The sequence below is a fragment of the Kryptolebias marmoratus genome, linkage group LG24 (genome assembly GCF_001649575.2).
Source record: "Kryptolebias marmoratus isolate JLee-2015 linkage group LG24, ASM164957v2, whole genome shotgun sequence".
Taxonomy (NCBI): Eukaryota; Metazoa; Chordata; class Actinopteri; order Cyprinodontiformes; family Rivulidae; genus Kryptolebias; species Kryptolebias marmoratus.
Window position 1 is genome coordinate 10,456,070 of NC_051453.1, and position 26,557 is coordinate 10,482,626.

The following is a 26,557-nucleotide window of genomic DNA, read 5'->3' on the forward strand; positions in this document are numbered from 1 at the left end:
TGTTTATGTATTGTGGGTTTTCTGCACTGTGTCTGCATGCAATAGCTTTTTCAAAAAGGTTATGAAAATACAAAGAAAAAGCATTCTGAGATTGATTAAAGGTTCTTCCAATACAGCTGTAGCTTTTTATTTTTCAATGCCATTATTTTCTCTCAATCTTTAACTTTCTCAGCACAAGCTTTTGTGCACAAAGCAATAATGGGCTAATAAGCACATGAAAAGCAGTTTTTCAAAATATCCACCTTGGAAATACTTACAATAATCTGAATTTAAAAGCAAAAGTTGCAGACAAAGTTGGAAATATCCAGGTTGATATGTGTAGGTCATTGATTTGACTCTGTCTGGTGTAGTAAATTGTTAGTATAATTATTAATTAGAAATGATTCGTTAAAGAAGCTGTGTGTCATTTGTGGTGAGAGGCAGAACTCACCTGCTCCTGCTCCACAGCTGGGAGAGAGATGGCCATTCGAACAGGTGCACATGTTGGGTCTGGAGCAGAAGCCATCGCCACATGAATTCCTGCAGATTGCTGGAGAAGAAAAGGGAACATGAGAGGGAATTTAAATGGTTGCTTTATGTTTTCAGCCATACATAATGACATAATCAGAGTCATCCTGTTCCATTTTGGTCTCCTCTCCACTTAGATTCAAGCAGTTTGATCAAAGAGGATTTAAAGTGGGAAAAACTTACGAACAATACACTGGTTCCCCCCAGACAGAGTCTTCCAGCCTGGGCAGCAGTATGAATGGAAGCGAGAGCCGCACACATTGGGTCTGTTGGACACAAAAAGAAAGAGCAAACAAGCTTACTATTCATCCGGTCCATCCCAAACATATTTCAGTAAAAAAAACCTAAACAAATATACACAGTTATTAGTTGTTTTCTGAGCTAATCAAGCTCTGCACTGCCACCGCTTTCAGAATAAACAAAACCGACTTCCACACAAAGCCTCCTCAAATGATGGATGAAGGTATTTCCAGAAAAAAAAGGAGAGGAGGAAAAATGAGAGGCCCTCAACACAAGCAATAGTGTTTTGTTTTCTTTCATTCCTGAACTCTAAACCTGGAAAAGGCGAAATATTGATGCCTGGGTGTCCTGTTCTCTGGCAAACATCCCATAATGTTCATACCTCTCAGACGGCTCGGATTTTTATTGGTGGAGAGCAGGCAGCAAACTTTGACCCAGTCTGACAGATGTAAGAGTCATCACAGCACTCTTAGCCCTCGACTGGCCTGACAGGTTAGCCACAGCGTTTCTCTCAGAGGAAATGGCGAAACCACATCTAAAAATGGCTGACTCCGCTCACACATGCTCACAAACACACATAAACATACAGTAAGACTCAGTGCTGCAGCTGCTTTACAAGCTTGTGTTATGACTCGGCTGTTTTTGTCATCCAATAATAATTACAAACCTACTTATGACTCGGTTTATTTTAGGAAGGTAATAAAGACGCATCAATCGCAAAATCATTGCACTTTATGGAAGTGAGCTTAGGATTGTGTGCACACAGCCAGAGTAAGTGACCTTTTAGTGTGTGATGGCATATAATTGTGGTCATCTAATTTGGTGGTTCCTCGTTTATCTTTGCTGATGGCTTGACTAGAAACCGACGGACCCCAGTGTAGTAAACTAGAATAAAGTCTGATGCAGTCGCTCATGGTAAAGTAATTTGCTACAGGATCCACCTCTCTTTAGTCCAGACAATTTCTGCCTGAGGACAAAATTTATTACGTCCTGGGGGCAGAAAAATGCTTTCAGCAAAATTAATTGTCCAATGTTGTATGTTAAAGACCAGTAAAATAAAAAAATGACAAAATAAAAAGCATATTTCTTTCAATAAATAGGTCTCTAGACAATAATGCTGGTTCTCGGAGTCCAAAAACATTTTGGCTGCATCAATTAGAGTCATAACGTAAACTGATCTCTTTAAAAAAAACTACTGATAAAATACTAAATATTAGTATTAATTTTAGTAAGTATTTGCATTTATTGATAACCAGAGTCACGTCATCACAGGGTCAAACAAAAGCATGCATCACAGACAACCATGCACACATACTCACACACATAGGGTCAATTTTGAATTGCCAAATAATCTTACATGAATGTTTTTGGGCTGTGAGAGGAAACTGGAGCGAAAGCCCACACATGCACAGAAGGTCGTGCAAACTCAGACAAGAGAAAAGAGAAATTTGGTAAAATATCAATAGAACAAGAGTAGAGTTTCTATGTGACGGGCAGAACTGGAATTTGGACAAACTGGCAAAAAAAGTCACAGGAAACGTAGCTTGGAGGAGGTGGTGGGAAAGGAACAGGAGGACGTTGGCAGAAAAAAACAAAACGACTTTATGTTGAGAAAGGGAGGAAGCAAGAGGAGAAGTAGAGCTGGAAATCAGCGATATGAAAATGAAACAGAGAGCGGAAAGAAGGGGCCAGAGTCTCGTTGAGAATTTCTGAGATAAACACAATAAATAAACAGGACGCTGGCATTCCAACACCTAATACACAGTCCACACAGCACGAACAACTGCCTGCTGCTAAAAGATTTCTGATACCATACATGAAGGATGTTAAAGGTCTTACCCTGAAGTCAGAAACTCTGGTTTGTTTTTCTTTCTCTTTCTGTTTCACCTCAGGGTCTTTGCCTGGTCTCTCATCACCAACAAGAGGCTTTAGAAGGCAGACCAAAAGTATCAGCCAGGGATTTTTCTCAATTTTAAAATGTTCTGCTCTTCAAAGGGCTCAAGAAGAAGAAAAACTCTCCCGTAGCCATGCTGATGCCTGTAAAATGCCTTCACTCGATGATTTAAATAGTAATAAAAGGGAAGCAGCTGTGATCGCATCATACAATAATATTGTTCAAAGGTGCATTTCTTAGACATCTGAGGGGATGAATTAGACCAAACTACTATGATAACCATAAAAATGTACAAATAAACTTTGTTCAAATTTTCACAAGTTATAAAGCTTAAAGTTGCAAAATAAACACATATACTGTAAAGAATAGATTCACGGCCAAAGGTTTAATCAGTTTACTGTTTTCCACTGATGCAGGTAGACTGATTTCATTTAGACACTGAGCAGAAGTTCACAGCTGTCAGAGCCTCGGGTCAGTTTTGTTTTTTGTTTTTTTTGCCATTTATGTGCAGTGTACTGCAGGTCAAAGGTGCCTCCTTTTGGCTTTACTCTTATGTGTCACTGCCTCTAACTCTAAGGGCTTGCTGCTCTCTTCTCAGATCCAGTAATGGGGCTGAAGCAGGAATGTAGACTACAGAAAATGACCCAATTACAAACAGAGACATGGCAAATCAGACGCATCAGTAAGGCAAGATTTATTCTAAACACTTCTTTATGTAAATTGGGGTAAAGAAGTAAAATAATCAAATAAGTTGGTTATTTTTTTCAAAAAAAAAAAAAAAACTTTACAAAGTCCAGTTTTCAAAGACATCTGTGGGAGGAAAGAAAGTTGCACACAATTATTTGAGTTGATAAACACTTAAATGCATAACTTAAAAGAATGAAGAGTATTTTTTTCAAGAATAAACTCAAGAGAACACTATGCTACACTATGTTCCAAATTGCGCAATGTTGTGCAACTTGTAGCATCCTGTTTTCTTATTATTACCGTGTGAATATTTAACCTGACGATCTAATCTTGTCACACTGGATGAAAACTGAGACGACCCAGATGTAGACAAAAGGCGACAGCATGAGGTGATATGATACTTTAGTGAATTAAAAATACTGACCAGGCAGCAAACAACAAAAGGTAACCAAAAAAACTCAAGAGCAAGATAACCAGGAGGCAAACAAAATGGCAAACAAGATGACAGAACAAATTACTGACCGCGAACAAGGAGCAGAAGTGCACTGAAGAGGGTGAAATATAGAGGGGAACAGCTGAGCCTAATGAACACATAAGGAGCAGGTGTGAATGGTTAACTGAAGGAACTGAAGCTGAGGGGAAAACATGGCAATGTCACATAAAGGAAACTAACAGAAAACAGGCTGAACACGAAGAATTGTCCAAAAAAAACAACAAGGAGAAAAAATAATTGAACTCAATAACAAATAGCTCAAACACAGAAGCCCAGGACCGTGACAAATCCACAACTAACACCTTTACCTTTGCTGTAGTCTAATATCCTTTAAGCTATTTTGTAGGTTTTGTTGTAAACTCAAAGCATGGCAAAAACATTTCTAGACTACAATAATTTGAAGCAAAAGCAGTATGCTTTTTGATCAGTGACTTTGTGCCTTTTTTTACTGTGAAAAAGTACCACTGAGTAGGTCATTTATAGGCAGAAATGCAAAATCTTTAATAAATACCACCCAACTCATTTTATTACATGAGTTATAAGCCATGAGCTTGTAATCAGCTGCAGTCCTGACTTTAAAACACAATGTAATCCTGAACATGCAAAATAAAATCAAAATGAATCTGCAAATTGTTTGCACATGCAAAACATAAATCATAAAACTTTTTATAAGGTTTTCTCCCCTTTTTTTTCAAATGCATTATTTGAGACTGAGGTATTTATTTGCTATTTGACATCCAGAATGGGAACTTTGTTTTCCATCTCTATAAATTTGAAACATGCCAAGAAATACTGTAAATATAAGCCCCATCCAGGCCACTAGAGAGGTAGTGACATTATCCTGGAAGGAACTGCAGTGACTAAATGTGATTTTCTTCTTTCAGGCTGACTGTCTGCCAAGTTAGACAACATCCATGGAAGTAATCTGCAAAGTTGTTTCCAAAAGGTGCAGCAATAAGGGAAGAGCTGTGTCAGAATTTGAAACTCCCACTGAGTTTCAAATTGAATGAATATACACCTATAGCAAAAAATAAGTAGAAGAGAGAAGATCAAGCAAGGCTCCCATCCTCACACTTTCCCTGTCTCATTATAAAACCAAGCAGAAGGTCTCAGTCAAGCAGCCCAGAAAGTCATTACAGCCAGCCTCAGGTCTGATCAGATACCACCCCTGAGTGGACTTATGCCAGTGTGCTGAAAGCCAATAAATCAGCGTCAGTAAGCATCAGACCCTTTGCTACCAAAGAAACACCAGGGGATACGGAGCTCTAGCCAGCAAATAAACACTACACCCGAGCTCAAGGTCAGAATAATGGCCATCATTAAACTAACCTCTCTCCACATCCCACACAGAAAACCTGAGAACCCCATACTGAGCTGCTGATAGCCCACTTTGCCCGGCACAACTCCCAGGTGAAAGTACAAAAGGATGACATAGGCAGGGGTTTGGTTATAATCTGAACAAGCTTTTAAAAAATTCAACAACTCTAGTGCAAGAAAAACAAACCATCCACATTAGAAAAAGCTCAAGAAACAGGCAAAACTCATGACAAATGGATGTCTTCACCCTCAAGACTAGACCAGACAGACTGGCATGTAGGTGAGTCATGTTAGTCAATTTCAGATGAATGCTAATCATTTTGAGGCAGTAACCTTCTAATAGAAACTGAAAATAAATTTAGCACATTAGGTCTGTGTGTTTTGGCCCAACTGCAGCAGCTCATAGGCGCTGCTGACAGGAATAATCATGTTACACTTTCCAGGCAACACCTTGAAATTCTTAAAAAAAAAATACAAGTGTTGCCAAACTTATCTTTATATATCTTATACTATATGGTAACACAGGATCACAAAGACAAGTGAGATAGGTGTCCTTTCCAGCTTCACCTTTTTATTCATACCATTGTTGTCTTCATAACTTAACCTTTTGATGGAAAATAAAAACTGACATTTGTTAGTGTCTTTCATGAAACAACACATCATTTGATGGAAACAAAAGGCTATTGTGCAAGATTTTCTGATTTTTTAAATCTATACTTTGGTCACTGGTGGTAAACAAATTGTGAATGTGAGTTTTTGTTTACACAAGTTAATTATTTCATTTGAAGTTTGAGGTTTATCTGTGTTACTTTAGACTCAGTAAAACACAATGATTCATTCATTCTGCAACCATATTGCAGGCAGTGAGACTGGTTTTGCTGTCACGTGCAATTTAAAAAAATTTAAAGTGATCTCTCAGGTCCTACAACATGACTTTCACTGATCTTTTCTCCTTGATTCCTATGTGCATGACTTTCAGAAACTGTTCTCCTGCTGCAGATAGTTTTTCTTTCAGACCTGACACTTTCCCTTTTGTCCTCACTTGTCCACTTCACTCACCTTTGTGACTGGAAACATGAGACAGAAAGGTCCAGAGAAAAACTTTTAAAACTTTCAAAAAGGAAAAATATTGATCAAGATTGCTTGAAAATATTTTAAGACAGTCTGGCTCCTAATTTGAAAGAATTAGAAGCAATTTAAACTCTTCCATACTGTAGATATTAATGAAAAGAGAAGACAATTCTATTTAACAAATATCTTCCATGATATTATTGACAAATATCAAAGCAAATAGAACTAACTATTCACCTATAACCCTCAATCGACAAGTTTAAAGAAGTAAAATCTCAGTTTACCTGTTTCTACTTTACTCTTTTCAGTACTAAACTATAAATAAAAATAATTTACTGTATTTAGTTACTTCCACTATCTTTCTTAAATTTACATTAACCTCCTTTTTGTCTGTGGGTTTGTACTAGGGGACAAGTGGGACACTAACTGGACTAACTAATGTGGACATTTTTGTTTTTCAAGAATTGGTCAAATATAAGAAGAAAACTTGTTGCTGCGCTACGATTCAGTATCCTCCACACCCACGTTCATGAAGTTTGGTTAACAACGTGAAAGAGCTGCAGAGAAGAGATGAAACAGAGGGGGGAGGATGAGATTGGACCTGGTGAGAGTTGATCACTGTACTTTCTACACAGACAGCTAAAGATTACCTTTAAAAAACACACACAAGCATAGATGTTTATATGTAACTCCCCATTCACATAATCTTAAAACATCCTGTTATCTCTCCACAGCCGCCCTGGACTACCTGCTACTTTTTAATACCCCGAGGGGAGGGTTAGGTCATGCTTTTTAATCATCATCTCTTCATGGGATATGCAGAAAGCAGCCTTTTCATCTTTTCCCATGAAAATGTCCATTTACAGTGAACACACAGGGAGATTTCAGTGTGGCGAGCAGTCTGATAACCTTAAACATGTGCTGTTTTGGAGAAAACAATGCAGTAGTATTCACCAACATCATTTAGTGTAAGATGAGCTTTGGCCTGAGTCCAGGAATCACAGCAGCTGAAAGATGCTGCCAAGAAAGCTGAGAGCAAAAAGGCTTTTCTTTTCTCAGCCTTGTCCAGATTCAGCTACAGTTATTCATGACAAATTTTATGTATCAGCATTCTTCATAATGTATGAAAGTGATCGATATCCCAAGCTGAATGGAGCATTAGTGGTTTGAATTTTCAAAAGACAATGTCAGACAGTTTCTCACCCTCTCAGTGTCTCCTGGCCACGGCGCCGAACCCGCTGCGCTTCTCTCTGGTCCACAACCCCCGTGAAGCGGCTTGCTTGGTAAGGTCCATTTCCAATCTGATCAGAAGCCGCTTGAACTGCTCCGAGACACACCGCCGCCCATCCAAGCAGCACCTGAGCCAGCTTCCCTGATCCCATTGGTCGGCTTGGCTGTCCCTTGAACTGAAACCCCCACCTCTTGATCCGGCTCAGAATCTGTGTTCACCGTGTGGACCCCAACTAAGCACCAGGATCAAGACCTGGATCCTGACCAATTCCTGGTTGTACTCCAGGGCAGGGGCTGTAGACAGATGAAGAAAAAAATAAGAGCTAATAAATGTAAAAAAAAAAAATGAAGCTGAATGTGGCACCATAATTAACACAAAACATCATGGTTAGACAGAATAAAAAATATATTGCTTCTCAACAGCCTTATAGCAGAACTGTAGCATGTTTAAGAGCGCTGGTTGCCTCCCAAAATCTTCAAGGTTCTGAATCATCTCTCAATCCCACCATGTATAGATTTGCAAGGGTAACAACAGACTTTATTCATTAATTTGGATTATCATAAACTGAAATCTCTCCTGATTTAAAAAGAAAAATCCCTATTTACATAGGATGCTAAAGCAATCTTTACCAGTCAGTTTAGACATCTGGACGCTTTTCTGATTGCCTAAACTGTCCAACAGACTTTTCTTTCTGAAATAAGACCTCTATTGACTACGGAGGGAAAAATACAAGTGATGTACGCCTGATTATCTTTACATACACAGTTCATGACGTCATTTTAAAAGGTTCACACATCAAAACAGATGGGACTTTCTTAAATCTGAATCACCTAAACTGTTTCCTTGGGGCTGGAGGGCACCAGTGAGGAATACTTTAAGAAGGTTGAACGCTAGACTGATGATCAATAACTTACTTCACAATCAAAAGCAAGAATAAAGCATTTTATTTGCATGAAATGTTATTTAATCATTTATAAACACTATAAAGTTAAGCTGTTCTCACAGTTGTTATCATCAACTTTTAAAGGTCTGGGTTTCTGTATTATCATCCCGAACTGATATGTGTGGCTCTACAACCCTGTCTGAACCGCATTAGGGTCCTTTCAAATGAAAGACACCCGGGCTCCAACTGCACTGGACTCCATGAGGTTTATTTTTCTCTCCCTTCCTGCCTCAATATACAACTGCAGGTTTAACTGTGAATTGGGGGCCCCTGATGATATACAACTTGAGCAGAACCAACCACCAGCAGCCCTCCAGTCATGAGTCCAGCCACATCGCTCACATATGCAGTCTGGGCTAGAGAAAGAGAAGAAATATGCCCCGAAATTGCAGCAAAAAGCTGTTAGTGTCACAGTAATGGGTCTATATTACAGTTTACGTTGTTTCACTTCTAAAGCTCCACTTTGAGGTTACCTTTTCTTTTTCCTTTTGTTAGAGCTAATAGCCCAAATCCTCTCACACATGAGACAAATGCTTCTTTTTGTCTGCAGTAAGGATAATATATGGAGGCGGGATCAGCAGAACAAAAGAATGATCAATTGCCCAACAGTGGAAACTGTAGAGTAACTGTGCTGTCAAAGGAAAGAACTGAAGGTAAACCCTGCACAGTCAATCAGAAACATCTCTTTTCTGCAGCAAAACCCATTTTCTTATGATGAAGCTTACTGTATCTGAAATAAAGCTCTAAACTTATTTGTATTTTATGACAACAGAGTTAGTCGTTTTCATCTCCAGCACCGAAGAAATGTCCAAACCAGCCAGTAAAGTCATCTGCAGGAAGCTGACAGGAAGGCAAATAGGATTTTCCACGGTGCAACTATCTGTGCATGCCAACACAACTTTATGAATGAAAAAAAACACAACATCATCTCCGACTTGCTCACACACAAACAGAAAAAGCCGCTCTGCTTTTCCCAGCCTCTCTGTAGGATTTAAAACTGCAAAAAGTCAAGCAGCAAAAAATGAAAAGAATCTCCTCTTTGTCTTTCTTATAGCTGGTTAAAAAAAAGTCCAGCTTTTGCTCTTTTAATAAACTTTTTCAAAGCTATCCCGCATCTAAATCTTTCTACTTTGGGTCCCCCATCTATAAAAGCAGCCATGCATAAGAGGATAATCTCCGTGAAACAATGGGCTCCAAAAACAATAGTCACAATCAAAGTCATTCATACCCAAATTCTACTTATCAAGAGATCACTAACAAAATACCTTGCAGCAGTTGGAGCGCCTTGACGTCGAGGAGCCCAGCAATTCGAGACGGGATATGTGCTCCAGAGTGGAATTATTCAACTATAGCCTTGTGAGAAAAGAAGAAAAGTGAAGGAATTGCCCCGTTTCTGAGAGGGGAGGGGACACAGAGAGGAGGCAGAGACAGAGGGGGGTAGTAAAAGGACTGCAGGACAAACCCACATTCCTCAAGACTCCTCTGGAGTTGTTATAACAGGGGCCAAGCAGCTAAACCTCCTGTGGCTGACATGGCTTCACTATCATCAGCCTGAAGACAGAGAGAGCGAAAGAAAAACACACCTTCAGGCTGCTCTAATGATGAGATAAGAGTCTGTCAAAGTAAATGATCTTTAAGTGAACTCAGATGCTTTAAATTTAGAAGCGAATAACAGGTAACTAAGTCATGATGGCTCTTTTTATGGGTAATTGGCAGAAGTGTAATTTCACAGCCTCTTCTGAAGCTCAGTGTCAAACTCCCTGTTCAAACAGACCTGCTATTTACTGCCTCCATACTGGTGCTTGTGGCTGACACATCCCTGTGCTTTGTTGCCACAAGTGCTGATAGGAAACTAACACAGAGAGAGAGAGAGAGAGAGAGAGAGAGAGAGAGAGAGTGACCATCTGGGTGGTATACGGGTGAGGACAGCTGAGCACATCTCAGATGTTGCAACCTTGAAGCTGATTTTGCCACTCGACAAAACTGAAGCTTTTAGAAATGAAACAAGTTTAGCAAACTGTGAATGATGCTAATCTATATTCAGAAAGGTAATATATGCACATTACCAAGCTAAATGAGACCATTTCAGGCTAAAATACCCTAAATTAAGTTAATAGTTTATTGCATCTAATTTGTATGGAGCCTGTCAGGTGCTACAGGTCAAAATAAAAACTAAGGGTTAAAGAAAAATGCATTTCCTCAGTTTAGGACACAGTGTAAATCAATTTCCAATTTGTTCCTCCAGTTGTTATAGTTTGTGTCTGCAGATTTGCTAACAATCATCCCCCTGTTTGAAAACAAGCAATAGATCCTTGTTTGGGTTTAGTAAAGTTGAAAAGCTGAGCAGGTTCTTATTTCCAGGGTCAGTATTTTCTAAACTAATCATGAAACCACTGTAAAACCACAAACATCTCCTTCCCTCAATGACAGACACGTAAACAATACACTGCAGGCTAACTTTAATCAAGATAATCAAAACATCAAGATATTTACGCTCTACTAGCAGCAACTGGGTGTCATATAAGTTACAAAAGAGTTAGAATTTTTTCCTCAGTGTCTCATTGTTTTCTTTTTCCTCACAGCTTTAATAGAAACAGTTCCATTAACATTATGAATGTTCTCCGCGTGAGAATTTAAATGTCAATTATTGCATCATAAATTCCTTATGACAGCCATCTTAAGAGTGTGGTCTTTGAAAAGCCTATTAACTCTTTTGCCAACAACATGGTTGGAAACAAAATCTTTTTGTGGTTGTCTTCTGGCTCTTGCCTATCCATGTAGTCTGTTTTTAGATATTTTGTTTCTCCTTGAAGAATAATCTTGTCTCTTTGGTGTACATCTTTGAGAAGTATTTTTATATCCCTGTTATGTATTGTGTACTGTTTCTTTGTGGAACTTCTTTTCTTACTCTTGTTGTCGACAATGTGGAGTTTATTTTGTGTGTGTGTATGTCTTTGTAGTATTTGATGTCTTTTCCTAGTCTTTTTTTGTGCATTTTTGTAATAACTATGTTTATTTGCTGTGCTTTTTCATCTTTTTGCCATTAGTATGTATTTGTAGTTGTTTAATATGTCTTTGCTGTCCCTTTTTGGATAACTTTTACAACTTTTGTAATATACAGTATGTTTCTTTTTATTCGTAATACTACTTATTCCTTTGTAAAGCAGTTGTTTTGTGCTTTTTGTTGTACTTGCCTCTTCTCTGGATAGATGACTCTTCATATAGACTTACTCTATCATAAATAATCTGGTGCTTTAATGAGGTGGCATAAAAAATATCAAGCTGAAAGCTGATATATATAAACCGATTTTGTTATTAAAAAGTCCAACAGTGTGCAGAAAAACTCATGATTCTGATTTCTCAGTATGCAAATGTTATTTTTTTGTTCCTTCCAGTGCGTGACAAGCTCCACGGAGTCCTGAGAGGAGCTGTAAACAACCACTGCTTCTCAGGACGGAGCGATCGTGTTTGTCACCACAACCTCTGTGGAGGAGGACAAGCAGTCATTACATGAAGGTCCGTCTCCTATCTGTTTGTGTTTGTGAACAGACAGGGTCATAAATACTTTTTTTTTTGTACATCACGGGGCATTAGGTAGATCAGAAAGAATCTGGAAATCTTTTTGATTTCCTTTGACTCCTCCTGATGAGCTTGAAAGGGAGTGGGATGTTTTGTGGTGATATCTTCTGTTTGTTTCAAGATTAGCAAAGTTGGAAAATTGCAACCATGTGAGTTGTGCTTTTTTGCTTTTGATCTGATTTTATTAAACCAAATGCGTTGAGGAAGACCAGTATTTCCAGTAATGCGGTGATGCTATTTTGGGCTATCAGTGGCTGTGTTTAAATCAAAGAAGAGCTCTGATAAAAGATGATTTTTCTACCCATATTTTTTAAACAATTGTGAAATATAAACAATTATATTTTGAGATGCACACACACAAGCTCTGCACCTTCTCACTTTATTCTGTTTAACTTTTCATTGTAGCAGAGAGCATTCGGCGTTGTGTAAAATAAGTCTGAGACGTGCGGCGTAGTCACGCAGGATGATTTGTGGTGAGCTTATAGTCTCACACTGACATCATGAAAGACTGGGATAAATGGCAAGAAAGAAGTATATCTTATTAGTTTCAAGTTTCTTTACGTTTGTGCCTGTGTGCATTTCTCTTTCTTCCTTCTCCCTTCTAGCAGTCCCTCCCTCCCGCCTCTAAACAGAACCACATTTTTGCCTGAGCAGCGATCTGGCCACAGTGAAATCCCACCACTGTCTGGAGTGGATTGTACTTTCAGAAACCAGGGAATACTTTTACTCGTCCTTCCTCTATCTCTTTTTTCTCTGCACTCTAAGTTGTTTCCAAAATTTCCTTCCACTACATACATTAGTAAACACATATTAAACATTCACCAACACATCATATGTCAGCCTGAAATAAATAACAAAATGACTGAATAGTGTTGATGTTGTCATAGGATTCTTTTTCTTGTGAAGGTTTTTAAAGCATGTATGAACAAGTTGATTAGATAACATTGTCTTAGCAAACTGTTGTTAAATTAATACAGTCTAGCCTTTGTTTTTAAATTAATAACAAACTTGCTGTATTGTGATATTATCTGTATCCTAATGTATCACAAACCCACCAGTATGAGAGCCCACCAGTGCCTGATCAGGGTTTCAGAATGGCAAGCCAGTAGAGTCAATTCTGGGTAAAATCACTTCCATAAGATCTTCCGAAAACAGAGAAATGCACAGCAGAAGTAGTCGTGCCGTACCGCTGCCCAGAGGAGTGAACCAGCATATCTGGGTCATCAGACTGGACACAACTGGCAGACTTCATCATAAAGGATTCGGATTAGTTTCCATTCCGTAAGTTTTGAAACAGTTGTTGTAATTTCTCAGCATGCCTCCAAGAGCTATATTTGCTTCCAAAATTGAATGCAGCCAAAGTTTATTGTTACCACAAGTGTAATCCAATAAAAATATGTTTTAAACACAGGCTTAACCACGCTTGAAAATATACAAGTTGACGTTATTCAAATGATTATTTTGGGTTTACTGGGATGTTTAAACGCACGGTAACTCTGACATGTTTTGGCTCACGTCTGATGCAAAGCGTTGCACAATAAAACATTTTGTAAATTCATCTATTCATCCATTTTCTTTTCCGGGACATGGGGGCAGCTGGTGTCTGTCTCCAGCAGTCACTGCGCAAGAGGCGGGGTGCACGCTGGACAGGTCGCGAGTCCATCACAGGGACACGAAGAGACAAACGAGACAAACAACCGTGCTCTCACTCACACCTGTTACCAGTTAACCTAACATGCATGTTTTTGGTCTGTGGGAGAAAACCGGAGTAAACCACAGGAGAACATGTAAACTCACACAGAAAGGCCCCAGGCGGGAGGCGAACCTGCACCTCTCTTGCTGTGAGGTGACAGCTCTAACCACTGCTCCTTTGCACATCTTTATTTACAGCATAGAAAAAACATTGATTTTTGTTTTTTTCTAATAAAATACAAACTAGTATTTGGTTTTGGACTACATCACCAAATCCCTTAAATCTTTCTTTCATTTTGTTGTTTTTTAAATAAAAACTGTGTATATTTTGTTTTCATGTTTAGTTGTTGTATGCTTATAATATTAACTTACAGTATGCTGCAAAACATTATAGGCACAAAGACAAGTTACTGACAGTGAATTGAGAAGTTCAGCAATTTACCTTTTCACTGTCATTTGTGTTTGTAGTTAAACGTACCGCACACTGTGATTGATAAATTTAGTGTTTAAAAACTTATTGTTAATCACAGAAGTTGTGCATTGAAATATTAGCAGTATCGCATTTTGCAAAATCTCATCACATAGCTTGTGAGTATAACAGGCATGCAGTACTTTGAAGGAAGTACTTTGTGCCAAGTGATGTTTTTCAAAATCCATTAGGTAATTTTAGTGGCTAAACCCACAGAGTCTTGCCTCTTGAACCAAATTTGTGAAATAATGTAGCATTTAAGATTAAAATGTGTAAGACAGAGTTCATAAAAACTCTGAGGAGTTTCAAACAAAAGCTGAAATGTACATCTTGGTTTTCAAAACGAAGGAACACGTTTTTTTATTTTTAACCACCACCCTTCTAACTTTAACTCCAGATTTGTCAGTGGGTGTCATCTCTCTCTGGAATAGGCTGGACTTTTACTGTGTATTCAAACATTACAACAGCAGTCAAAGGAAAACGAGTAGACATGACAATGTTTGTCTGGTACAAGAGAAAAACAAGGGAAAATGCCATGGTTTGAGTTGCTTTAATCTCTGTGGTTGTAGAAAGAAACATTTAAGGGAACCACATTGTTTGGAGAGTTTCTTTTCAGTTTTTGACAAATTACACAATAATGAGTCTTAGCCTAGGTTCTCAAATAAAACATCCAGAAATCCTGTTGTTTGTGTGAATCACTGACTTTTCATCGTTCCAGTTTTCCAGGCTGAATTTACCCTCTCCCTGTCTCTTCCGCTTGTTATATGTTTTGGCAGAGGCCAGCCTTAAGGTCACGGGTGCTTGGTGAGAGCATACACAACTGTGCACATGGTTGTGGTAAGGTGGAGCTGAGGGTTTTGAGGTTGGTTTAAGAGTGTCATCATGGTCTGTTGGTCTGTGGTTGGAGCCTGTGGGGTCAGGGTGGAGTGTGACTGACTTCGGATGATCCCAGCTGGGAAGATTGTGGTCCACTGATGTTTTATTTTTTTCTGAACAGATGAACATGACATTACAGCACTGCATATATAGGCTGACCCTTCACCAAACTCAGTCTTTCCATTGATTAAAAGTATTTCTTGCCTCACCTTTCCTGGAGGTTTCTTTTTTTTTTTTTTCAGGTCTGGCCTCGTGCAGCTGTGTTACCCCAATGATGCAGCCGGAGAGGAATGCAGAACTTCAAGGTACAACAAGGGCAGAGACAAAGGATGTCAGTGTTCAAGAGGGACTGAGATTACATGATCTCATGAAACAGCACATGAACACATCAGTGCCTTTGCGAGGTTAGTCTGCAGAGGATCGTTGGAAGGAGGAAAGGTTTGCGTCACATGCCTATCAGTCTGTTTTATGGGAAGCAAGGCAGGAAGAAGAGGGTGTACATGGGTGATAGAGCGCATTGTAACGCTCCACAGCTTGCCCCGCAATGGTTAAATTACTGTTAAAACATACAGTGAAGAGAGGTATGGATATGGGCCTGATTTGTGGCTGAGGTTTGAAAAACTTTGGTTTCAGTGGGCCACAGAGGAAAAATTCTTGGATGCGATTGTGAAATTCTACAAAGCTTTTAACTGTAAAAGACAAAAGTTCCAGAAAAAAAGACAAGAAAAAAAGGCAAATATAGAATAAATGTACTGAGATGCCAAGTTATAGGAAAGAATCCTCAGACTGCTTGCTAAAGATTTAAGGAGCTAATGGTTTTCAGATGTTTGCAGCCTTCTTTGTATTTTCAAAGGTGCATAAAACATTCCTTCTGAGAGGAATCCAAACAACGGCTGGAATTCACTCACTGAAACCCCTCAAAATGCAGTTATAAGTAATGTTAATCTCATGTTCCCTCATGCTTCAAGGATTTCAAGTTTTACATCCACAAACAGTCCTGTATTTTCCTTAAAAAAAAAGAAAAAAATCCTCTTTAATCTTTTTGGCTCCATAAAGTTCAGTGCCGTTGATGTTTTCTCTTGCTGCAGAGGGTGCGAGGGCCTGGGCGGGGGCTGTGCTCTCCCTATTTCCTGTTCAAACCTTGGGGGAGCTGGGATTTGGAAGAGGTGAGGTCATTTCTTGTTCCAACTGTAAAGTTGAGTGGAAAGGAAAGGGGGAGCAGTGGAGTGCTGCAGCTTTTCTCTTCGAACTCACATTATGAGTGCTTTGTTTCAAACCAGGGGTCCATTATCAGGGAATTTGCAGTTTTTCACTATTATACTGCCACCTCTGTCAAGAATTACTACGAGGGAGAGATTAGGCATTTTAAAAATCAGTTTAGTGCAAAATCATGACATTTTATTCCCTTTCAAAAATGAAAGAAGTATAATTGAACCCACAAATATACTTAAATAGTTGCATTAGTCTTCTTTCACAGACACAAACAAACAGTGAGAGTGGGATAAATGTTCAGCTTATCAGTTCAGTCAGAGGTGGAGAGGTGATGATTTGGGTTGTTGCACAGCTGCAGCAGCTTGGCACCTTGCATTCATTGAGCTGACCATGAACCTCTCTGAATACTAAACTAACTTCAAGTCATATGCGGATCAGTCTGTCTAACTGCTGAAGTATGACCCACTTCAGGTCATGCAAGCACAGTAAAAAAAAGTCTCCAACACAATGGCTGAAATGGATGAAGGAAGGAAGAAAAATCTGCAAAACAAACTTCTGTGTTGATTTGAGAGGTTGACAGGGTTACACAGAAAAGGATTAATGCAACTTATTGCTCCTAAATGCAGTTTTATAAACTTTTTATTCATCTAAATTTGTGTTTTGTGCTCTTTTTACTGTTCAATAAATGCACATTGTCATTAGACCATGAAGTTGCATTTGCCAAATTTTATTAGGAACCAGGAATTTCGTTGTGTCCTGATTGGTATTTACTCTTAATAACTTTCGCTCTACATATGTTCACATCTTGCTCTTTAAATGTAATGTTGCCATCCATTTGACAATAAGAGTATTTTACAGACAAAATAGAATTTATAGACATGTGCTTCAAAAATCCAGAGTTGTTGTCAATAAAAAAGTCTGGACTTACTAAAAAATAATGCACCTAAAAGAGTTGATGATTGTTTTGTTGTAGCCCGGGCTTTTTTTAATTTGCCTTGTTGGAATCACAAATTTCCCTTTTTGCCCCATTTACTTCTTCAAACATGGATTTTTTTTTTCTGACATTTTTCTGAAACAGCTGCTGACAGAACATGTTGCAGTCAACTGCAAAAACTGCTCCACTCAGAAAGGTTTGGTATGATAAGATCAGCAATAAGATTTCCCTTGGAGGAAAAAGTCTGCCAAGTCCCTGTTGTTACAGTGTTGTTCATCAATTTGTTATTTATCATTGTATGTGTTACTACAAAACAGCCAAAAAAGAGGTAGGTGGTGGTAATCACTAACTCAAGACTGAGAATAGTTTAAACATCCTACACAGTGAGGATCGTTGTTTTCCTCCTAAAATTCAGATTTATAAATAAATGGTGTTCAGAACGCTGACCGATGCCAATGTTATTCATTATAAAAGGTTTTGCATTTGTTCCGCTTCTTCCTGGCTTGTTAACCTAACCAGCAAACATGGCAACAAACGTGCACATCCATTTGTGCACATCTGCACCATAGCTTGTGCATACAACCTAAAAACTGCTGGGTTATCTTGGTAGCTCAAAGCTGTTGGGTTGGATTAAATATTGGGTCAAAAGGTTGACCTGAGCTGTTTCATTCTTTAGTCTGCCATTTTAAGCCAAGAGTTAACCAAATCGAACCTGTCTGGATCTCTGCTTTAGAGGTGTAATAAGTAAACAGCAATAAAACAACTTGTAAGTTTTGTTAAAATACTTGAAATAAATGAAACATTAGTTGTTGATAGCTAGCTGATGCTAAAAGTGGTTAAGGCCAGCTAACTAACACCAATCCAAGTTATAATTGTCTAATAACCCAGATTTTGGGTTGTTCTTTTTAACTCAACCTATTAGGAGCTTTAATTCAACAAATTAACCATTTCAGCCCAATTTTTGGACAAAAACTTAACCCAGTATGCTGGGTCAAACTGATAACCCAACCCTCTGAGTTCAAACTACCCAGTGCTGGCTTGGTGATGGGTCAGATTTGGGCCAAATGTGGATTGTTTTTATCCCGCAGTTTCTAGTGTGTACAGTATAGTGCGTAATATAGTACATACTGCAAATCTTTTCTCTCATAATGCGGGTGCAATGGTCCATTCTGTTCTCTTCATTGTAATGATAAGACAGTTTAAAGAAAAATATAGTTAAATGCTTCAAACATCCTGCCTGACTGTAGTCTTGCCTCATGTTTGTGTCGTGTTTGGCTGCAAGATTTCCACTGAACATAACTAAAATGGCAGATCCTGTGGTGTAAGCATGCATAAAAGAGGTGCCAAAGAAGGGAGCACATACTGTACAAGTTCTAATAAAACAACTCAACAGAAGTGTCTCATCTGTTTTTATGTGAAAATGAAGTCACGTCAATCTGTGACACATTTGTTTAGAGTCAAACCTCCATCTCTATAAGACACTGGTAAGCTCTGAGGCCTATTAAAGCCTCAGATCAATGGACCACCCAGGACTTTTACACAAACCAAAGTAAAAGGGGGGATTTGAGGAGAAACACAGAGTTGAACATTTGTAGCAACAAGAGGGAGAGATCTGAGGAAATGACGAGTCGGTTTTCACACTCCGAACTGCTTACATTCACAAATGGTCACATCACAAAAGTCTGCTTATACTCAAACTCAAGGCTAAAGCCACAACTATTATGCTTTTTTTCTGACAGTCAGTTTGAATTAAAAGCATCAAGTAACCAACTCTTTTCTACATTATTAAATTACCACAAAATTCTGTCTTTCTATGTCTCCCTTTTGCTGATCCTACTGCTTTGGTCTCAAAGTCAAATCTGCTCTGACTCCTTTTTAGTTTTACTTTCATGTTGCAACATTGAAATTTGCTTTAAACCTTTTGCATATTGAACAAATGTTCTATGTCTTATTAATCATTTTCTCTTGTTTCTTTCATACTTAAATGTGTCATTGATCTGCTGTCAAATAAAGTAATTAGTTCTAAGTTTGACATTTTGTTTGCATTACAAAACATTTAAGGTAAATTGCTGTTTGAGTTATTTTAAACGTGTTGATCAATGGAAAATGAATACACCTTCAAACTATTCAACCAAATGGAGTTTTAAATTATTTTATAAACCATCATATTCCATTTTACAGAGATTTTATAGGACATTCTATCTTCCTGGGCACCCAAGAAGGTTCTTTTCTTTTTTAATGTATCAATTACTTTCTTTCTAATTCAGTCTAAACCAGAAGTTGCTCACACGCCATCTCCAACATGTGTTTCCTCTGCGTAGACAAGTGCAGTCCTGCTCAGCTGGGCCATATAGCTGCTTGTCACCCCAGTGGAGATCCGACACAGAGTCCCTTTGAAGAGCCGAGGGCCCCCCACATGGAGAAAGCAGCTCTGTTGGTACATAAGCAGACAGAGCCTGGAGGGCAGGAGGGGAGGGGCTGTCACGATGAAAGACAGAACTGTGTCCGTCCAGCTGTTTGGTCCTCCAGCCCAACAACGAGGAACTGTAAAAGAGTCAATATTTGACGCTTTGTGTGTCTTTTTTAGGCAGACTCTGTGAACTCTTGAAAGAGGCTGTGAGGTCTCTCCGCTGTCAGGTCTTTTGTTTTTTTGTGGTTCAATGAATTTTTGTCGTTTCAAGGCTGTGAGAGACATTTTTGAAACATAGCCTTGATAATCAGGTTCCCTGTAATGTTAACTGGAAGAAAGGGGGGGCAAATATGTGATAGTGGAAGTGTGTGGTCTCGGTGAGGAAGTTTGTGGAACGTGGTCTCGAGCATCTGGGACTACTTGAAGGCTGGTGATTTTTCAGGCTTTGCCACAACAGTTCTCTGTTTGACCTGATTAGCATAGAGGACACTAACCAAACATAAAACCTCCACTCCCTGCACAAATATTGGAGAGATTTTTCATAAAATAGCAGAATGTGGTGTCATACTCTTTCCTTACCTCCAAGTCTCTTCGATTCATGTCTTTTTGTAGAAGGTAAGTAGACAAAACACAAGCAAATAGGTAAAGAGTTTGATGTAAGGCTCACTATACAGTTTATAAGAGGTTAAATTAAGAGTAACGTCACTGATACTGAAGTGAAACATGTGGTAAAGTGATGAGTATGGTGGATATGTGTAAGTGATCACCATAATTGAAGGAGCGACCTGAGGAATGCGACTCCTGCTGGCTGTTCCCTCGCCAGCACGTCCGTCTTCATTATGGCTATACCCTGATACTGGTCATGTGATTTACAGCTACAAGCCCCACCTCTGAAGATATAGGGCAAATTCCTAAAAGGGGACCCACTGAAGGTTTTATACCCAGCAGGGGTCAGGAACCTAGAAGACGAGAGGAATGGAGCTTGGGAAGGTGAAACGGGATGAAGAGAAAAGCCAGAGCTGTGGAAAAGCAAAAGGGAAGACTTGTATTTACATCAGGGTGCAGAAGGACACTGCTAGTCTCATACACCAGGATACTGTTTCAGAATGAGGCTGATTTAGTGATTTAAGAATTTGACCCCCATCTTTAACAGATAAAAGCTGTCTGCTTGAATAAAAGCTGCGTAGCTGGTAAACGTTCAGATGGAAATTAATTGTGGAAAATGAGAGAAGTGACTGGAAAAGCATGAGCAGCTGGTGCATACCACATTATATTCTAAAAACTGGAGGATGTGTATGTAATGGGAGCAGATGTAGAAAAACATTTACATTGTGATGAGTGATTTTTTAAAATACAGCTGGCTAGTTTCCCATCTACAGAACTGTTAAGTTTCACATGATGTAAGAGTTCATTCGTGCTACTAAGATTTATTGCAAAGATAACGTTGTGAATATTCTGAAGCTTTAACTTGCAACACATCGCTAAAATGTAGATGCTTTTAGTTTCAAGGATTATTTGTCAAAATCTGAACTATATTAATGCTAATTTGTATGACTTTAGCATGCTCTAACAAAGAAAACAGAGATTTAGTGTATAGATTCCCCCAGTTGCTCCATCCAGTTTGTCTGAGAGTTCTGCTCTGCAGGGATCCATCTTCTCTCAGAGAGACGTTAGTGCAGCACACCGTGAAGACAGCTTAATTACCAGCCAGAACAAATAGCTGTGCTTAAACATAATGTGAAAGGGTTGTTGTTACAGAGAAAGGTGGTGTCTCTTTTTGGAAATGATGCCTGCAAAGAATCAGATGATGAAAAAGGTTTATTTACATGATAATGATGAGAGAAGGCCGAGTATGTTAAGTGACCACAGTCCTCAGACGGAGTAAACTGATCCACATTGTCTCAGCAAGTTTCCATTCTCCTCCAAACACCCCAGCACCTCCTCCGCCCTCCAGGCTGCACGTCCCGGAGCCACCAGAGCCGGGCTTTTCCTCCTCCCGCTGCCATGTTTCTAAAGGGTGGGAAGGAAGTCAGCCAAATATGATGCATCTGCAGAGACCTGTGGTATGATAATGATAATCATTACCAAAATGCAGATGAAAGATGTGTAGCTGTTGTAATTCGGTGATGTCACTGGAAGACAATGAGAAGCTGAGGTGGGGAGATGCAGATGTGCACGTCCTGACCTGTAAAATAAAGGGACGTAGCCGAAGGCCGCTGAGATGAAGGGAGACTCAAACGACCAAAAGGGAGGTTATCAAAAGGGAGCTATCAATGCTGTTTGTTCAGACACTTATGTAATCAGTAAGTCTGGAGCCACGTCAGCTGTTCAAGAAGATATTACAGAATGAAGATGGCAAAAGGTAAAGGTAGCCGGGGAGGATGGGAAATTCACAAAAGTTGTATTTTTATTTGAGCAAAACAAAAACTGAGTTAAACTCTCCTGAGACCTGGAGATAAACAGAACATTGTGAACAAACTTTAACAAGTAATGAAGAATCTGAATGTCCTGCTTGTCTGAACTCCAGATTTACAGCTTCAGCCTTTTCATTATTTTCCCAAATACATGAATGCACAAATAATTGCACAAAGGCTGCGAATGTTCTATATTTATCTTCTTGTTAACAAATCCTGCTTAAGGAGTGAAATTAAGAATGAGTTACAAATGAAATGATTCACTGTTGAGTCAAATCCCAATGGAGTTGATTCAAATCTGGTAACTATTGAAAACTCATAAACAAACATTAGATTCATCTGGTCTGACGGCGTGAGGCTTCAGGCCAGAGGTTTTCTGCAGAAGTGAAGACGCTTAATATATGTAACCAATCTACAAACCAGTTAATTTCTTGGAAGAAACATGTCTCAGTCCAGAAAAACGATAAACTCTTGATTTCTGTCACACATCTCTGTATTCATCAACCTTCTGTCAAATTAACGTGAATCTTGATGGCCAGGCCTTTTGTCGTGCTTTAATCTGTACCCCAGATCCTTTACCTCTGTCTTGCACTCTTCAGACAATTTGTCAATAAAAAATAAATATTAACATATCAAGAATATCAGAGTGTTATATATAAAACTGAGACAAGCAGTTTACAGAGGAATGCTTTTAAAAAGAACATATTTGTGCTCATGTGACCTTTAACCTGAGCAAAGGTTTCCAAGCAGCAGTTATGTGTAAGGACAGGTCATTAGTGAAGCTCTGGCTGGGTAAGAAGAGGCTAAAAGCAAGAATTTTACAGCTCAGATTCACCTGGTTTCTCCTTCCTGAAGGTTTAGAGCTGCAGAAAGTGCGACGCCTTTCTTCACCGTCTCACGCAGCATTTACAGCATCGAAGATTAAAAGTATTTATCCAGGCGCTCAGCTCTGATCCAGTTACGTCACAGGAAATGCAGTTCCGTGAAAGTGTCATGGCTTCTTTAAAATGTCAAATTTATCAAATGCTTGATCTAAACGCTCATCCATCTCTGATGGGATGGAGATGGTTTGATGAGGAGCCAAAGTTTGAGATAATGTGAAAGAGAGTCAGGAGGGAGTGGGTAACAATAAAAGTAATGGTCCTCATCAGGGAGGAGGAGGACAAACTGTTTTGAATGTCTGATTAAAGGTCAGATAAAAGCAGTGGTTGAGGCAAGGCCCTTCTTTCATAGTTAACAATTTATCTGTTTCTTGAAATAAACTCTCAAAATTGTTGGCAAAGTCACAAATGCACACCATTAGTTTTCATGAAAGCAGGTTTTCATTCGGTCTTTCTTTTATTTCATGCTCTTACTCTGAAAATGTGGTTCAAGTTATGCAGGATGTGTTTTTATGTCTGTTTAAAGGTTTTCGGTAAAATAAATTGGCTTTTTGTTCTTTTGTTGTTCACTGTCAGGAAACACTGTTTCTGTTTACCCCAGCATCAGGAAAGCACCTGCAAATCCAAGTAAAAATGACTTTTATGGCTTCAGTAGATATTTAAATTAAATCTGGGGTAATTATTCTTGCATTTTGTGTTTCTTTGTTCATCTGCTTCCTCTTCTTTTTCTAATTATAAAACTAATAGTCTTGGTTGCAGCATCTTTTTGTTGTCAGACACCGACTTTAGTTTGTTCTCCAGCAGATTACATCTTTTGACCTGCGGATCCTATAAATGCTTCCAGACATGAACAATAAGAGACTTAATCCAAGCCGGACATAACCAATGACATACCCCCCTCTGACTTAAAGTTTGCTTGTTAATTAAAGCTGTAAACAGGTGGGTGAAAGGCTTTGTGTCTGACCTCATGCTTGACATTTAAACTTCCTGACTCACCCTAGTATAATGATGTTTACACACATCTCTGCTGTAACAGATGAACACAGTCATGAAGCTTGTAGCTGTAGAGATCCAGAGCATTCTTTTAAGGTTATTTTCTCCCTAAAAAATGAAAGAAAATTAGGATTAATAATGATCGCACAGTGAATCTGTAAATAATTATTGTGGGCAACATCTTGGAGTGTTTTCTCAGCTTTTCTGAGCTCTAGTTTTACAGCAAAGTCTTACAAAAATAAGGTTAACAAATTCTAAAATTCATAACTACAATATGAAAAACTGGACTTTTTTATGAATTGGGCTTGATCCAACAGTAAGATGATGTCTTATGGTGTTTTTGAGCAGCAGAACATGTTTATATAAAATACCTTTCCAGCTGTTTTGTTTGGTTTCTGGATCGTGGGCAGGGTGAACATTGCAAGAATAAAATTAAAATTTCATGAAAAAATGAAAAATGGATGCTTAAAAGGCAAGTTGTACATACATTTTAAAAATAACTTCTTTTAAAGTGGGATTTTTTTGGTGTAAGGCATAAAGCGGTGGCAAATGGAGCACAGTTTTTTTTATTGTGAGTATAATTAGACAACATGTATGTTTACATGCTTTACATACTTCATACAGTATGAATGTGCTATACTTCAATATCTGGCGCCCTCTGCTGGATAAAAAGTGGAATCAGTCAGAGAGCAGAGGCAGTCATGAAGTTTACTTCACAACGCTGTTTTTTGGGGACATCAACTGTTAATTTCACCTGTTTCTAATAAAGAGTTTGTGTTAATAAAAGGTGGCTCTGGAGTATTTTATAAGAGCGTTGAGCTGCAGAGTGTGATAGTAAAAACTAACAGGCAAAATAAAGAGAAACAACAGAGGAGAGTGCAAGGAATTTCAAAAAGGAGAGAGAGCGCAGAGGAAGTGATGACAGGATTACTTCTGCCGTCTTCCAGCTGAGAACAAACACTTCATTGCAGCCTCAACAAAACACCTGACAGGACAAAAGAAATGAGATGACAGGGACTGTCAGCGCACACATTTATCTGAGCGATGTTGGACAAAAGAGTGGTCATAAAAGCTTGTGTCAAACAAACTGTAGTGTGGTTGCCAAAACAGAAGAAAAAAATGTATTAAGCATGCTGCGGGGGTAGATTTGCTGTGGATGCTTATTAGTCTCAGCAAAAAGCTCCTGGGATGTGAAGGTGTGTTTCTGCACTTGTGCACAGTGTTAGTTTAGGATCTCATGGGGGAAAAATGTGTATGTTTCTTGAGGGAGCCCCTCCTCTTGGGCTGAAACGTGACTGCACTCCATCCAGGATCCTAAGCAGCTAATATCAGCTCAGCCAGGCTTAAAGCTGCAAGCACTGCTGCTGCTAAGAGCTGGCTTCCTGTCCACATTCCTCTCCTCCCGGCTACGCTGCTGTCCCAGACTGAGGGGTGTAAAGTTGAGAGCCTCGCCTTGAACGTGGCTCTCTTACTTGTTTTGCTGGTTTTGCTCTTCTCCTGCTCGATAGATGGCACTCTCTGTCTGATCACTTTAACTACTGCAAGGTTTGCCAAGTTTGCAGAGTCATTCTTTATTCTCAGCATTTTTCTTGCTGTTTTATAGCTCTGGTGCTATATATATTTTGCTGCAAACCTTTGGGTTACATAATCAAAGATCCAGAGAAAACACAGTCCCTCTGGAATCTGGGAGCCTAAAACTCATTAATCGAAGAGAATAATACATTACTTTAATTTATAAATGTTGAATTTTATATTTGCTTTTCGATGCCCCATCAGAGCATCAAGCAGGCATTACAAACGTGTTACCAAGCAGTCTTTGTATCTTCAGAGGGGAATTATGTAACCTCAGGCCATTGAAGACATGACTTTCAACAAGCCTGTAGATAAAAATGTCAGGCTCATAAAATCTTTAGACCACTGTCAGTTTTGTATTACAAATATTATAATAATCGTGCCAAAGGTGCCACAGTCAGCTGCCCCTACTGCTATTTGTGCCTATATATGACCATAGAATTATATGTAAACAATTGTGCCATAAGAATTTAACCTGATTTAAACATTCATAAAATACGTTTTTGAGATTGAAGTTGTTTTGACGCAGCAACAATCCACTTTGGTCAAAATAAAACTCTGTGTCTTTCTAACAGAGGTTAGTCAAAGAGCTATCTACAGCAGGTAAGATATCCATCCATCCATCCATTTTCTTTACCCACTTCTCCATTCTGGGTCGCGGGGAGCTGGTGCCTATCCCCAGCAGTCAGGTAAGATATTATTTGTTCTAAATCTTTACAAAGAACCCTGCTTCTGAACATCTGAACTATCACTTTAAAACAAATACCCCTTTTACATGACACTACAGCACATGTCACTGGTTAATCCTTATTTGTTAATGCTTTATTTCATGTAAAGTGACTTAAAGTAAAGTGACACACCGCAGATCTTCTGGTTGCACATCACACCAAGGAAATGGTGGGAACACACTTGTTGCAGAGTATTAATTTAAGTAGGACAACTGGTGTAAGATTTAAGTAGCATAAAGAACCATGAGGTACTAGCTAATGTTTTACTGTCTCAGTCCTTGAGCCTGACAATGACAACTGTATTGTGCTGTTTGAGGTTAATAAATGAGACAAACAAATAAAAATAAATGAGGTAAATGGACAAATGAAGTGTCAGACATAAACACTACCCGAACACTAAATAGAATCATGTTT

General features: G+C 38.9%; 1 protein-coding gene across 1 annotated transcript in view; it reads right to left on the reverse strand.

Moving 5' to 3' along the window:
- Positions 1-9,777, reverse strand: part of fbn2b (fibrillin 2b) — a 60,256-nt gene extending 50,479 nt beyond the window's left edge. Inside the window, exons 1-4 of the mRNA XM_017406984.3 lie at positions 9,649-9,777; positions 7,413-7,733; positions 691-773; positions 431-529 (exon numbers count right to left, since the gene is read on the reverse strand). Of these exons, the coding sequence (XP_017262473.1) occupies positions 431-529; positions 691-773; positions 7,413-7,591 (361 nt within the window). The 5' untranslated portion in view covers positions 7,592-7,733; positions 9,649-9,777. The remainder of the gene's footprint in view (positions 1-430; positions 530-690; positions 774-7,412; positions 7,734-9,648) is intronic.
- Positions 9,778-26,557: the final 16,780 nt, after the last annotated feature.